Here is a 15,380-nt window from a genome sequence, read left to right on the forward strand (position 1 = left end):
CAAGCGCTGTCCAGCAGCCGAGGCTCTCCCGCCCCGGCCCCGCGCACTCGAGCCCCGCAGCCGGGCGCCGGGGCGGGTCCGAGCCGAGCCGCAAGGTGCCCCCGCGGGGCCGGGAGGGAGAGGGGGGACCGCGGCCCCGAGGGAGCGGGCGGTGCGCGGAGGACGTGCAGGCGGCGGAGCTGCCCGCAGAGCGGCGCACGCGGGGCCGCGCGGGATGCGCGGGGCCCCCGTCGGGGCGGGCCGGGGCGGGGCCGGGGGGTGGGGGGGGGGAGCGGCGGCGCCAGCAGTCAAGATGGTGCGGGCGGCGGCGTCGGGGGTGGGGGCGGCCTGACGTGGGCGCGGGGCGGCCCGTGGGCCGGCGCCGCGGTGATTTGCTGCGCGGCGCGGCGAGCGGCGGCGGCGGCGATGAGAGCGGGCAGTGCGAACTGCCGGAGCAGCCGCCGGCCGCCGTGAGTGCGGGCAGCGGGCGGGCGGGCGCGGGGCTGCCGTCCTCTTATTCCTCATCCTCCTCCTTCTCCTCCTTCTCCTTCTCCTTCCCTCGCTCCTCACCCCCGCCGCGATGCGCGGCTGCGGCTCTGCGGGCGCTCCGGTGCCTCTGCGGACGGGGCTGTGCCGGGCGCGGCGGCTCTCGCTCTGCACCTGATGAACGCTGCGCCGGGTCCGAGCCCCGCGGGCGGGACGGGGCGGCCGCCGCTGCCTGCATGCCGAGCCGTGCCGTGCCGTGCCGAGCCGTGCCGTGCCGTGCCCGACTGGGCGTGCTCGCCGGCTCCGCGCACCGGGCGATGCGCGGCGATGCGCTCCCACCGCCGCCGCTCTCCTCCCCGAGCAGCATCCAGCGGGACCGCGGTTCCCGGCGCTGCGGAGCGCTGCGTTCTCCGGCCCCGAGCCGAGCGCACAAACTTTTCAGTGCATCGCGACTCGCCGCCGAGCTCGGGCTAACCACCCTCTCCTTCTCTCCTCCCCCCGTCCCTCCTCTTTTTTTTTTTTTTTTTTTTCCTCCTCTTCCCCCCCTCTGTCTTTTGTTTTCGCAGATAGTCGGCACACAAAGCTAGTCCCAGATTTGAGCGACGACAAGGCACCCTAATGAGTGAACCTCGGGAGCGCTATGGATTTGACTAAGATGGGCATGATACAGCTCCAGAACCCCTGCCACCCCACGGGGCTGCTGCACAAAGCCAACCAGATGCGCCTGGCGGGGACGCTGTGCGACGTGGTCATCATGGTGGACAGCCAGGAGTTCCACGCTCACAGGACAGTGTTAGCTTGCACTAGTAAAATGTTTGAGATCCTCTTCCACCGCAACAGTCAGCATTACACCCTGGACTTCCTTTCACCAAAGACTTTCCAGCAGATTCTGGAGTATGCTTACACAGCCACCCTCCAGGCAAAGGTTGAAGACTTGGATGACCTGCTCTACGCAGCTGAGATCCTAGAAATAGAGTATCTAGAAGAGCAGTGCCTGAAGATCTTGGAGACCATCCAGGCATCTGATGACAACGATGCCGAAGTCACCATGACGGATGGAGGTGCCGATGAAGAGGAGGACAGGAAATCGAGGTACATCAAGGGGCTCTTCATCTCCAAGCATTCCAGCGAGGAGAGCGGCTACGCCAGCACGGCTGGGCAGAGCGGGCCGGGCACCGTGGTAGAGCAGAGCCCCTCTGTCTCCACGTCCTTCGGCCTCTCCGCCATGAGCCCCACCAAGGCAGCGGTGGACAGCCTGATGAGCATCGGGCAGTCACTGCTGCAGGGTGCCCTGCAGCACAACGTCCCTGAGGAGCCACACGCTGCCGGCCACCACCCCGGCCCCAGTGAGGTCAAAACCGAAGTGATGCAGGTAGAAGACGGCTCCAGCCATGAGAGCCCGCGGCCGACAGAGTCGGGTGCTTCCAGCGGGGAGAAATCTGATGACAAGAGCAAGGAAGACCCCGGCACCCCGACCCGCAGCAGCGTTATCACGAGCGCCCGCGAACTGCACTACGTCCGCGATGAGAGCGCGGAGCAAGCTCCCGAGGCCGCCCAGGGGATGCTGGTGGGGCCGGAGCAGTCTGCAGCTGTGAGCGAGAAGCCTTTGGCCGTCTACTCCGTGCTCCCCAACCACAAAAGTGACTCTGTGCTCAGCATGCCGCCCTCCATGACATCCACCCTTCACATGCAGCCAGCCCTGGCCGTGTCCATGGACTTCAGCGCTTACGGAGGGCTCCTGCCCCAGGGCTTTATTCAGAGGGAGCTGTTCAGTAAGCTCGGGGAGTTGGCAGCCGGCATGAAAACGGAGAGCAGAGCCGTGGGCGAGCAGTGCAGCGTGTGCGGGGCAGAGCTGCCGGACAACGAGACCGTCGAACAGCACCGGTGAGTCCTCGCCGTGTGCGGCCCCGCGCGTGCCTTGTTCCGCTATTGCCGAGGTGTTTTCCTCTGTTTATTGCTGTATTTTGCTCTCAAAGTGAACGCGACGCTCGGGTGTGATCTTTATAGCGGCTTTTGTTTTCTGACTGGGTGTGCTCGGGGCTTAGCGTCAAATTCCCGCTGTGAGCCCCAGATGAGGACGTGGAGCAGCGTGCACGCTGCCAGCCTCGCGTGGAGGGACTGCTGCTGTAACTTTCTCAGGGCTGCCAGCCCTACCAGAAGCTTCCTTCCACCGAGTGCTGGGTGGGGTGCGTAGCCCAGAGGAGGCTCGAGGTGTTGTAGGTGCCCTGCCTGCTGTCTGCAGAGCCCCATAGGGTCGCTGCCGTTTGAGTTTAGGGATCTGTGCTGCAGACCCCACACTCTGCAGATCCTCCCACCCTGTGCTGAGCCCCTGAGCCCGCTGTGAGTGCCCGGTGCTCTGCAGGGTTTGTTTCTGCACGGGAGGTAGAGACCTGCTGCGTGCTCCTGTCCTGCTGCACAGCTGACGTTGGGGACTGCTGCGTCGCACGGCTTGCCGCTCTCGTAGTTTAACACCAGCTTGGTGATGTTGCTCAGCCCCACGGTTTCTGAAATATTTGCACTTTGCCCAAAGTAACAGGTAGGTCAGGCTGGGATCGCCCTATCACCAGGTCCAGCGTTTAACCTCCAGTGGGGGTGGCTGTGGGTGGGTGTGTGCTGGAGGGGACCGAGGTGCTCGGTGCCTTGGGGGGGCTGTGTGCCGCTGCTCCCAGCGCGTGCTGCTATCAGATACATGCTGCTATCAGATGCACACTGCCAGAGTTCCTCACAGCATCCCCTAAGTGCCTGAACTGAGCATCATCTCTGAATATTAATGGATCAACAAGTTAATCAGTCTCGATGTGCACAGCGTCGTGCACACGCAGGGGCAGTGTGGGTGCTGCTAGCAGGGGCAGCTCCAGCCCGTGGGGGCAACAACCACTGCATCTCCGGTGCTGCAGCGCTCAGCCCTGCGGAGCTCCGTGAGCTCACGGTGCATCGCGGCTCACAGTGCTGCTGCTGCCGCGCAGAGCCCGCTGACAGCCATCCCCGTGCCCCGGAGGGTTCCTCCTGCTTTGTGCAGCAGGGTTCTGCTTTGTTCCCCTGCGCTGCAAGCAGGAGAGCTGGGGTTTGTGTGCGTGCGTGCAGGGGGCAGATGAATCCTGCCCGAAGCTTTTTGCTCGGATGAGGATCCGGCCGTGCTTGCCGTAGGGTGATGCAGGCTGAACGTCACCGAGGGAGAGCTGCAGTGAACGCTCAGTGAGAATTTTAACGTGGCTTCTGCCACGCTCTCCAGCATCTTCCCTGAGCGCAGAGCAGTGACCGATGCCGCTGTGTGTACCGCTGGAACCGGTTCAGAATCCTGAGATCATGCCAGGGCTGCTGCTGCCCCGCGCTGTATGGACCTTGTGCTCTGCTGAGGTTTGGGGCTGATGTAACACAGAGCAGAGCGGCTTGGGCTAAAAACGTAGCCCTGGACTGATGGTTTGAGGCAGTGCTGAACTTGGTGCGTTCCTGCTTTCAGGCCGCGTGCTGGTAAACTTTTCAGAGCGAGCCAAATCCTTTGAGCCATTTTTAAACTGATTTGTAAGATGGTCTGTGTTGAAAGGTGTTGGGCAACAGTCGAATGAACTTTAAAAGAGGGAGGGGTTGGGGGGGAAATGGAAATCCAAGGCAGTTTGTGCGTAGACAAGGTTTCATGTGGCTTTTTTATGGTGTTTGCTTTCTGATATGTGGTGAAAATTACCATTTCGAGAGGATTTGTGGGATCCCATTGTATTTATGGAGCTGTTAAACAGCATCCACGCTACGCTGGGATCTATAACTCTCTGCTGGAGCAGTTGTGCAGGTGGTGGCAGCTGCACCACGCTGCTGCTTTGCTCCCAGGGTGTGCCAAGCAGCAGCAGTGTCACCACGGAGCCACTGCTCTGGGTGACCTCTTTCTGCTGGGCGCCTGTTGGTGTGGTTTTGCTCTTAACCCTGCCCTGGGTGCAGAAAAGCAGCCCTGTCCCCAGCTGTGTTCCAGGCTGCAGCTGGATGCCTGCTGCTCCCGTCCCCGGGCTCTGTCTCCTGCTGGATGAGTGTTGCTCTGCCCATCCGTTTGTTCCAGTCCCATGCTTTCAGGGTGCTGGAGCGATGGGCAGATGCAGCACTTCCAGTGCTGCTGGCGCTGCCTGAGCTCTGGGTTCGGTGGCTTTTGTGTGTCGGAGTCCCAGAAGGGAGAGGAGAGACCAAAGCAGAGCACTTAATGAGCCAAGAGCATCCCAACACGTACGGTGCCTGTTTATGTTACACGAGTGAATGCATATGGTGTGTATGTTTGTTTACACACACGCGCCTAGATGCGTATAAATATATATGTTTAGAGTCTGAGAACCTTCTGAGTGTTGCTCCTACCTTCACTAGTGTGGGAAATATGTACGCAAGGAGGGGGGAAAACAGCACAGTGCTTCCCCCAGGCCCTGGAGGGGCTGTGGTTTGGGTGTGCTGTGGGTCCCCATCGGGTCCCCGATCCCCCAGGAGCAGCCCCACTGCTGCCCTGTGCCTCTTGGCCAGTTTACAATCCCTTTTTCTTATTGACCAAGCTTATGATTTTGACTGATTGTGTGCGTATTGAATTGGTGACTCTTGAATTTTTTTTTTCTATTTTTTTTTCCTTTCCCCTTTATAAAAGATTTCCTTCTAGGATCAGCAAAGTTCAAACTTAATCTAATGTTAGTATTGATTGCCGCTTCTAATTGCAGACCAAAAAGCTGTAGTTCAGTGGCCCTTTTCCGGTTTTGTTTGTATGAAGAAAAATCTTTGCTTCTGAAGGGCTGTGCTGAGCTGCTGCCTGAATCTGGGGCAATTTGTCATCATGAGGTTAAGTACATTCAGACTTTATAAAATGAGTGTTTCATTTCTGTGTTTTTTCATGTCAAAAGCAGCAGAGAAAGCTGTCGGGGGAGATGTGATTCAATGATGACCGTGAGTGGCACAGTTCTCCATTTTTTCTTTGGTGCATCATCCTTCCCCTCTGCTGGGAAAGGGTTTGAAGGACAGAGCATCCAAACCCACAGCATGGTCCTGTGGGGTGACCCTGAGCAGTGCTGTGTGCCCACGTGTCCCTGTGTGACATGGAGATGCCCAGCTGGAAAATGAAATTGCTTGATGCCCAAGTTATCTGAGGCAAATCGTAACCGGTGCCACGGCGTGCTCCCGTTGGTGCTGTTTTGGCTGGAAGGGGCCTGCTCCTCTGCCCTTAAGTCTGTGTTAGTGCATACTTTGGGAAACCTCTCTTTAAATCCCCGCGTCTGCTTTTTGCGTGGGTTGGAACGTGTCACAGCTGAGCTGCCATCTCTCAGACACGTGCTCGGGTGGATGATTTGAAGGTTAGCTCTGCCTTGAACCCCAAACCTTCGCCCTATTTCTGCTTCTGGGGCGCAGAGGAGCAGCAGCTCTTTGCCCGGTGCCTTGCCAGTCGGGCTCTGCTGCCTCCCCAAAACACACGAGCCACTCTACGCCGTCCCCGCACTCCTTGATGCAGTGCAGTGGGGTGGAACAATCCGCGGGTCCCTAACAAAGACCCGTGTTTGAATGGACCCTCTGCTCGTCACCGCGTGCACCAGGAGCTGGGACACCTCCAGCGGATCCGTCTGCGTGGAGCAGTGGTGCCGAAGCAAATCTGAAGTGTCTGCATAGGGAAATATTGCTGCTTTTGGCTCTCCGCTTGCCAACCTCACCTCCATTTGTCTTCGAGTGGATTAGCTGAGCGTTGTAATACTAATGCCATTAGGCACGTTGGCACCGCTCAACATGTCACAGTGAGAAACAGATGCAGTGTACCATTAAAGCAATAAACGTGATAAATCAGATCCCAAGTGCTTCGCGAGATGTTATTAGTGTTAATTTTGGTAGCTGGGTACAGTAGTTGTTTTTTATTTCATTTTAAGCATTCGGCGATTTACGTTCCGCTGAAAGTCGTCTGCGATCGAAACTTCAGAAAGAAAGAGGAGATAGGGGGGGGGGGGAAAAGAAGGGGCAAAGACAAAAAAAAAAGGAATAAATAACAAAAAAGCAGCCCCCCAAACTCTGCCCGTGATTATTTCCAGAGTTCGAAGACAACTTGGCAGCTCTTGTTTCTCGCTGATGGGCCTTATTAGTGGCACCTGGCATCATAACTGCCTAATGGAAACCAGCGTTCCCCCACTGCGTGGCCGCTGACAAGTAGCTCTGTCAGTGTGGGGCTGCCATGCGAGGAAGCTCTTATTAGCTTTATGGGCAGGGGGACCTGCCCCGCTCAGGAAATGAATGTTGCAGCCGAGGTCCGCGGCGCTGACCCCGAGCGTGTAACCTGTGAGTGCCAGCCGAGACCCCGCGCAGGATGCTTGGGATTTCGGGCTTTCTCTGGTTCTTGTCATAAGGAAAGAGGGAATACGTTGTGGTATGTTGCAGCCTTGAACTTTTGATTTATTCGGTGGGGGACTTAACCATTTCCATGCACCGCTCGGAGCGCGGAGGGGGAGCGGCTCTCTGCGGTTCGGCGCTGCGCGGTCGATTATCGCGTCTGTTTTTGGTGCTGTGACAGTGCCTCTGCGAGTGGAGCCGTCAGAAAACACCACGTTGGTTTTGCCCCCTTTGCCCAGCAATGGGCAGCAGCTCTCGTGGCTGCTGGGGCGGCACGTGGGAGTGACGGAGCTTTGGGCTCTCGTTAGAATTTGCCAAGCGCTGTTCGTTAGAAGGGCATTTTTTGGCCGCACGGAGGGGATGCTCAGCTTCGGGGTGACAGCAGCAAATCTTTTTGGTTGGCTTTTTTTGTTTTTTTTTTTCCCCCCTTTGAACGCATGGAAGTGCTGTGAGAGGCACAGGTTTGCATCCCTGTGCAGCCTTGCCTGCTGCGCCGCGATGTTGCCCGTTCCCTAACACTGCTGCCTATATCTGCATGGTACGAAGATCAGCATTTTCTTTTTTGCTCATAATTAGCACGAATTTTCTTTTTACCCCACTTCCCCCCCCAACCTCTCCCCTTGACGTCTTCAAGAGAGACTTTAAATGAGTAATTACTAAATATTTCCCGGCAGCCAAACACGGGGCCATGGCATCTCCTGTTGCAAAAGTGAAAAATATTTCTGTTTGCAGTTAATTTTAGTGGCAGGCAGATCATGTTAACTGGGTGTAATTGCTTCCAGATATGGCAGAGGGTTTTGTGTGTTAGGATGAAGGGTCTGGTAAGTGCTCACTTCCTGTGTAAATTAGCCTATTCCATTCATTCTTTCTTTCTGGGCAGCCCTGGATTGTGTCATTCTTCTTGCCATTTTCTTTTTTTCTCTCTCTCTCTCCGGCCTGGTGTTAGGCAGCTAAGTGCTTTATAGTGGGTTTAATTCTTCGTTTGGCATCACCTTAGCAGCGAGGCAGTGTCCAGATGCATGGGCTGGGGTCTGTCCCCTCTCCCCCAACTTTCTCCTTTGCGACAAAGCCCACCACCGTCCTGCTGCCCCTGCGTGGCTTTGGGTGGCTGTTGTGTTCGTGGGGTTGCGTGGCCCAAGAGAGTGATGAGACAGCCCCATCTCACACAGCACTGCGGTGGTTTGTTTGAGGGATGCACGTGGCGGGTCACGCTGCTCTGCCCAGAGATTTGCTTTCTCCGTGGCTACAGTGAAGATTAGGAATTGAGAAGTGTCCGTGCAATGGGCTCCCAGAGCGTTGCACGTAGCAGAAATTAAGACAGAAGAGATTTGTGTCATCCGAGGAACAGAGAGAGCTTTCTGCATCGTAGCGATGAGTCAATGCAAATAAGGCAGTGGGGAAGGTTGGGGACCACGAATTTGGGCTCGCTTACTTTCCGTCTCTTCATGACACCAATTTCTGTTCTGAGCCCTGAGCCTGATGGTAAAGCTCTGCTGGGGGGCACTGGGAAGCACAGCCTCGTTATTCGTTCCAGATAATCTTTATCAGCACCGCGGTGATTCTGAAACAGTCGTTATCATTCTGGAACACCGGTTTGCACTGGCAGCATTTCGGATCGCTTCCGCTGCTCATGTGCAGAGATACCTTCACAGGGATAACAGCTGCTGCTCGACCACCGGTTGTTCACGGATAAAGATGTTTCCTTCCTCTTTCCGACCCTTTTCCAACTGAAGGGTGCTGGGGAGCTTTGCTCTGCACCCCGCTCCTACGTGGGGTGGTGGGACCCACGGTGTCGGGCTCTGGACGGCAGCCAGCACAGCCTCCATCATTTTCACTGCAGTGTTCTTAGCTGATTTTAAGTAGATTACGGCTGGATACGTGCCCCACTGTGCTAGTTTAGTTTTCCATTGACTTTCATAATCTTGTCGCTGTTTTTGTTGGCGTGATGTTGAACAAACAAGGCAGCAATATGCAATTTAGGAAATATTTCTCTGTTTAAGCAAGAGGGGCAAATGCAGTTGCAATTTGAGTTGCATGTGGTAAATCGCCGTTGAACGTGGGGCCCTGTTACCTGTGTCAGCACGGCAGTGGTGGTTATCTGTGTGCATCACAGAGTTGATGACCTCGTGCTCTGCTCACAGGGACTGGTGTGGGGTGCCCACGTGGTGCCCAGGGCAGAGGGGAGGGCTTAGGGTGCACATCCAGCACTGCTCGGAGGGGACGTGGTGCTGTGCCGTGGTAGGAACCTCTGTGGGTGACCTATAAAGCAGTCAGAAATGGAACAAGTGGAAAAAAACAAAACACAGAAAGAAACTAAAAAAGCTCGAAACCCCAAACACCAGAGCATTTCCATTACCTGCTTACCAAGAAGGACGGAAAGAGAAGAAGTAAGCTGGAGCCTCTGCTTGATTTTTAGTCACCTCTCTGGTCATTTTTAGACATGTGATGTAATTCAGTTTTTGTGGGTATGTGTACCTATGTACGCATATATCTCAGTGTGTGTGCATATATATCAATATACACATCTATGTGTGTGTGTATATATATACACATCTATGTGTATTTATGCACACATACACAAAACTAGATAACCATGGCTTAGCATTTAATCCCGTTTTAAGGTCTGTGTTGACACACTGTACAACACACACACTCTGGTTGCAGGGTCAGTGCTGCCATTGGAAGTGATGTTGTGCCACCAGGTTTGGGGGCAGCATGCTAGCAGTGAGCTCGGTGCACTTTGCCCTCTGTTACCATCCCTCGTTCTTTTCTCTGTGCATTATTTATAGTAAATGATATTAGAAGGGAGTGTGAAGGAGGAAGCGTGATTCATTCTCCTTGAAACCATTGATGGCATGAATAAAGGCAAAGTGCTTACTATGAGTTCTTTATTATGGTATTTAAAGGCAGGTTGTACTAATTTTGGAGCGTGCAACCCTTGAATACCATGAATCGAAGAAATTAGACTGAACCACAGCACGTAATGCACGTTAAAACAGATGCCACAGAACCCACCCGGGCTTCTTGGAAGCACACACACACGAGAGCAAAAGGCTTTCAGAACAGCTAAGGGCTTTCCAGATCTCACTGCATCCCACGGTTAGCAGGTCTGAGGTTCTCATGGGTCAGCTGGGACTCTGCGTGGTGTGGAAGGGGGTAGCATTGGGAGCCCCCCCTCCCCTCCCCCTTGCTTTCTGTGGCTGTGCTAGTTCAGGGTGGACGTGAGCCCTGTGCCACCGCTGCTACCTTCATGTTGGGAGGTGATGGCCTTAAGTTGTGCCACAGAGGGTTTGGGTTGGATGTTAGGAAACATTTCTTCTCTGGGAGAGTGATCGTTGGCACAGCTGCCCAAGGAGGTGGGGGGGTGACCATCCCCGGGTGCGTTCGGTGAGCACGGTGGGGTGGGCTGGGGTTGGTCACGGGGGATCTGAGGGATCGATGCTGCGGTCTCTGTCAGCAGGTCTTGCTCTGCAAACCTCGCGCTCCCCTCTAGCTTTCACTATCGCCCCGCTTTCAGTATCCGCTATCAGCGTCGGAAGGTGACACTCACACAGCACCTCGAGGCAAAGTCGTGCCACAATCCCCCACCTCCGGGATCGCTCCGTGAGGCGGAGCTGCATCTCGCAGCGGGGCCGGGCTCCTTATCTCGGGCTGGGCACGGGCTGCGGTTGCTGAGCACCGTGCAGCACCGGGGCCGTGCGTGGGAGCGCCCATGCAGCGCTGGGTTTGGGCTCAGCTCACCAGCCCCGCGCTGGGGTGCGGGCACGGAGCGCATCCTCCGGCCCCGGGGCCTCTTTCTGCGAAAAGATGAAGCGTTCACAGCTAAACCCCTTTTTTACTTTCCTATTTGGCGCTCTGCTTTGTTGGGTTTTTCTAATATATATATATATTTTTTTTTTTTTTTGCCAGTAGAAAAGTGACTTCCTCTTTTCTTTCTTCCTTCCTCCTTTTTCTTAGAAAATATCCAGAGTGGCGAGAGAGTGCTTCTGTGAAGGAGAGGGGCTGCTGGGGGGCTTTCTGTGTGCAGAGCATCCACCTGTGGTCATCTCCTGGCTTTGGGAGCTCCACTTCCCTCCCAAAGGGATCTTTATTGGAAAGATTTTACCTCCAGGACTTTCTCACTGGGAGAAAGAAGTGATAACTCGCTGTTATTTTTACACAGGAGCCTATTTTGGGGGCTCTTTGTCTCTTCTGGCAGGGCAGGGATGGAGGGCATGTTTTTATTTCACCTTGCTGTCCTCAGGCATTTTGATTCACTTGAACTTGCACAACGGATGTGTTTTCACTGGTTTTAAAGTCTTTGTGTGCATTTTGGGGGTCGAGGTCCCCGTGGGGAGTGGGACACCTTTAGCTCCCCAGCACTGTGCTTGCAGCTTGGGGTGTGGGATTTTAAGGATGCAGGAGCAGTCGCCGGTATTGATTTCTGGCTTATCTGACCCTTTAGCTAGAGGCAGCTCTTCCCTCAGTGTCTAACCGAATGTAACTTAAAGCAACGAAGAAATGTATATCATCCTTCTCTTGCGTTAATTAGGGTTGGCCGATGCATTATTTATCGGGGTGGGAGCTGAGATGGGCTGCCCCGGAGCAGGTGCTGGGATGTGCGTGGGGAGAGGGCTGCAGGACCTCTGCTTTGCACAGGATGGGGGCACCAGCCCGACCTCGTGGTTCCAGGTGGGATTCATCCAGCAAAAGCAGGAGAAGACAGCAAAAGAGCAGAGCTGGGCAGCTCGAAGCGTGGGGTTCAGTGCATGGTCAGGGTGGGGGTATCAGCATCCCAGTAGCGACATCTCCATCCTGGTACCAGCATCCCCATCCAGCCCTGCCACGGGCAGCATCCTCCACCAGCAGCTCCCTGATTAGCACCTTGGTTGCTAAGTGAACGGAACGGCCGTGCGTGGCCGGCTTCCCGATAGTGATCCGTGTGTCGGGGAGGGGGTCATAAAAAGCTTGCACAATGCCTCATTGTGCAGCCACAGGTATTAATGCACCGCAGCCTGTTTGCTCACCTCGTGACAATGGTCAGGTAGCACAGGCCAAGGACAAGAGGCAAACGCTGTTTGTTTTTCTCTCCTCCCCCCTCTCCCCCCACCTTCATTTGCTTGGATGGTCGGTGCTACCCACAAATGCAGTTGGTGGGGACTGATAAGAATCACTGACCTAAAGCGAGTAATGGAGACTTTCTTCCTGCCAGAATTACAAAGCAAGAAAACAAAACAAACCCCACGTAGCACTGCTTGTAGCATGGGTCTCACGGGTTCAGCGTGCTGTGCTTTTTGCCCTTTGGTTGGCTGAAATTTCGGTTGTGTTCAGGCTGTGAATGCTGGGGCCTGGGGGTCCGATCCCCTGCATGAAACCTGGAGTGAGCAGAGAAGGACCCGATATTCAGTGCCAGGGGGTTGGGGTTCTCTTATTGATGAGCCATTGGCACGGTATTGTCTTTTTTGGCTGCTTTTCCGTCCATTAGCTTGGTGATAAATCCAGGCTGCTGCTGGCATCTCCTCGCCATCCAAATACATTTACCTTTGGAAGGCGCCTGTTAACGCTGTGATGGAGCTGTTTGAAAAGATCCAAACCGAAGGCATGAACTGTGCCCATGTCCCCCCCACCCTCCTGCTGGATTCAGGTATTTAAAGGCAGCAAGCAACATGTTGTACACGGCTTGGTTTTTATTTCCTTTACGCATGTCGGCTCAGTTCTTGCATGACTCTCCAGCCACTGTGCTCTCCCTTGGTAGGCTTCATTTTCCTCGTTATTAACTAATGAGCTGATTCTTTCGCTGCCTTGAAATAACCGTATTTTGCCTTCAATGTGAGAAAAGGAAAATGTCCTAATAACAGAGCACTCCAAAGTCACTGAAGGCACGAATTTACTATTATTTCACACAAATATGTGGATTACCACACTTCTTATTGCTTAAGCTCGAATTACTGAATCGTGGAAGCAGAGAAATGGGAGATGTTTGCATAGATGATTTTGGGAAGAAAGTAAGAAAGAAAAGAGAAAAACCTGCTTCGTGAGCTGCAGGGATGGCTGCGGGGTTCCACTGGGGTGGGAAATGGAAAGGCTGTTATCTCATACTGGGAACATCCCCACCTGCAGCCTTCCAGAGCTGTGAACAAAGTAAGAATTGGACGGTGAGCATTTGGGCACTGAATGATAGCACGGGAGGTGATGGCCTCACGCTGCACCGAGGGAGGTTCAGGTTGGATGTTAGCAACAGCTTCTTCTCCAGGGAGTGGTTGGGCACTGGAGCAGGCTGCCCAGGGATGTGGGGGGGTTGGGGGGTCACCATCCCTGGAGGTGTTCAAGAAAACCACAGAGACGTGGCACTGAGGGACAGTCAGTGTGCACGGTGGGGTGGGTTAGGGTTGGACTTGATGACCTTAGAGGTCTTTTCCAGCACTAATGATTCAATGAGGATGGGGACCAGACCTTGTGCCCAGAGCTGCCACCTCTGGGTGCAGTCACTGAGTGCCTGCAGGGCTGAAGTTAGGGCCACAGCACCGCCCAGCGCCGTGCTGCTTGGGCGGCCCATTCCCTTTATTTCCTCCTGCAACATATTCCACATCCTAGACATGCGCTGTGGGGCGGGGTTTTATTATTTTATAGGTGCTGTAACAGTCAAATAACACTGTGCAGAGGTTGCTGATGAGCTCTTCCGGCATGCTTCTTGGCTGGGTGCACTTCAGCAGCACGGGGAGCAGCTCAGCTCCCAGAGCCCTGCATAAACTCAGACCTTTCCATCATAGAATCATTAAGATTGGAACAGACCTCTAAGATCATCAAGTCCAACCACCAACCCATCGCCACCATATCCACTAACCACGTGTGTCATGTTCCACTATGGGGACGGGCATAATACCATCAGGAAGAAAGGGTCTGCAGAGGAGCATGGAGTTTTAAGCACAGTGTTGTAACCACAAAGCATTCCTCCTTGGGCTGGTTGAAGATGTCTGTTTGCATTGCACTGTGCCGTTCATTGCAGAGCAACCAGGGTAAAACATTACCTTGCAATTGCATGGTAGCAGTTTTCTAAGCAGTGTGCTGTAAACATTTGTCTGAAACGCTGCACGTATTGCTGGAGCAATAGCTCTGAAAAATATTTTTCTTTAAGGCAAAATAGTCCCTCATTTGAGACTATTCTGAAGAGTGCCAAGAGGGGTAAAAATTAATGCGTCTGTCTTTGCATAAAGATTTGATTGTTCTTGCTGTTATCCGTACTTAACTTTGCTCTCAGAAAGATTGGACTGTCTTAAGATCTGCAAACAAAGTGCTCCCAAACTAGATGCAAAACCAACTGCAGTAATTTTCAGTGCAGCGCTGAGATGATCACAAAAAAATCCTGTACGAGGGAGAGAAATCGTGCGGAGAGGAATTCTCACATAACAAATTATTGTTCTTGCAAGAGCAGCTTTGAAATCTATTTAACTTTTCAATGTCCCATACCCTTTTAAATGTTTCAAGTGTATTCTCACTGATGGGTTACCTTTTCTTTCCCTGCAGGCTATAATTAGTGTCCTTTACACAGAATTGGCTTAGAATTGGATTTGAAGAAGATAAGAATCAAATTACCAGTATTTATCTTGTAAATTCCAAAAGATCTACTTAAAGACGCTGCGTAAAACGGATCTTTTAAAAGTTTGTGCTATGAAAATGCCAGCATCAAATGGACACGACCGAAGGATCCACTGCCACTACTGCGTTTGCAAATGGCTCTTAAATACAGAATTGCCCAAAGGTCGGTGCAGAGAGGGAAGCATCCCTCCTCCTGCTGTAGCTCTGTGGGCTGGGAGGCAGCCCTGCTGGCTTTCATACTATTAAAGCTATACTAGTAGCTATCTGCAGGCGGTTGTGTTTTTATTTAATTGAAAGTAACTGTCTCCAGGTGCACTCCTCCTGCAGCCCGCTCTTGCTGGTGTAGTAATGCTGTCCTGTTGGAGGCTCTGACTCCGTCCCTATGTTGAGAGAGCCATTGGTGCCGTCTGTGGGTCCGACCCAAAGCCCAGTGCACGTCGTGGGGGCTGTCCTGTATTCGTTTGCCTGTCAGAGTGTAATGCCATGCTAAGTACGGTCAAGGTCTTTAACAGGGTTGTTTCCACTAAGAGCCTTGCTCTGTGAAAACATGTTAATTCTTCTTAATTTTACTGTGCCCACACGTCTGTTACGATCTCTTGCGCCTGATGCTGGATTCCATGAGCTCCTCCAGCAGCGAGGGTTTCATTGCACGTTACGTTATCTTCTCGTGTTTGCTCGGCAGCACTGAAGAGCTTTACTTTCAGACCCTGATGGGTGACAGCCCTGATTAACATGGTGCAGGTGGTGATGGTTGTGACACCGCAGCGGAACAGCTTCTCCAAGTTGGGGTACAGTGGTGAAGTTTAGTGCCAGTCTGGTGGAGAAATGTGAGGAGGAGGACACAGTGGGGACCGAGCACTCCAGCATCTGTAAAAATGGGCGCTCTTGGTCTTTGCTTTCATGGCTCTTCCAAGGTAGGCTGGAACAGGTCAGAAAGGGCATCCAAACCCAGCACCTTCCCCCTTCCCGTGGTCTCCTCCTGCTTTGTCGGGTGAGCTCTGGGATCGCAAGGCGAGCCG

At 53.9% G+C, this 15,380-nt stretch overlaps 1 protein-coding gene across 2 annotated transcripts in view; it reads left to right on the forward strand.

Moving 5' to 3' along the window:
• Positions 1 to 333: 333 nt before the first annotated feature.
• The window catches only part of ZBTB16 (zinc finger and BTB domain containing 16), a 70,670-nt gene continuing 55,623 nt past the window's right edge, over positions 334 to 15,380 (forward strand). The window contains exons 1-2 of one of the 2 annotated variants that reach the window (XM_065738443.1): positions 334 to 449; positions 1,032 to 2,349. In XM_065738443.1, coding sequence (XP_065594515.1) covers positions 1,106 to 2,349 — 1,244 coding nt within the window. In that variant the 5' untranslated portion in view covers positions 334 to 449; positions 1,032 to 1,105. The remainder of the gene's footprint in view (positions 450 to 1,031; positions 2,350 to 15,380) is intronic. The other variant, XM_065738442.1, reaches the window with a different exon arrangement.

Source organism: Cyrtonyx montezumae, unplaced genomic scaffold, assembly GCF_038088225.1.
Source record: "Cyrtonyx montezumae isolate F1298 unplaced genomic scaffold, pur_monq_1.0 scaffold_22, whole genome shotgun sequence".
NCBI lineage: Eukaryota > Metazoa > Chordata > Aves > Galliformes > Odontophoridae > Cyrtonyx > Cyrtonyx montezumae.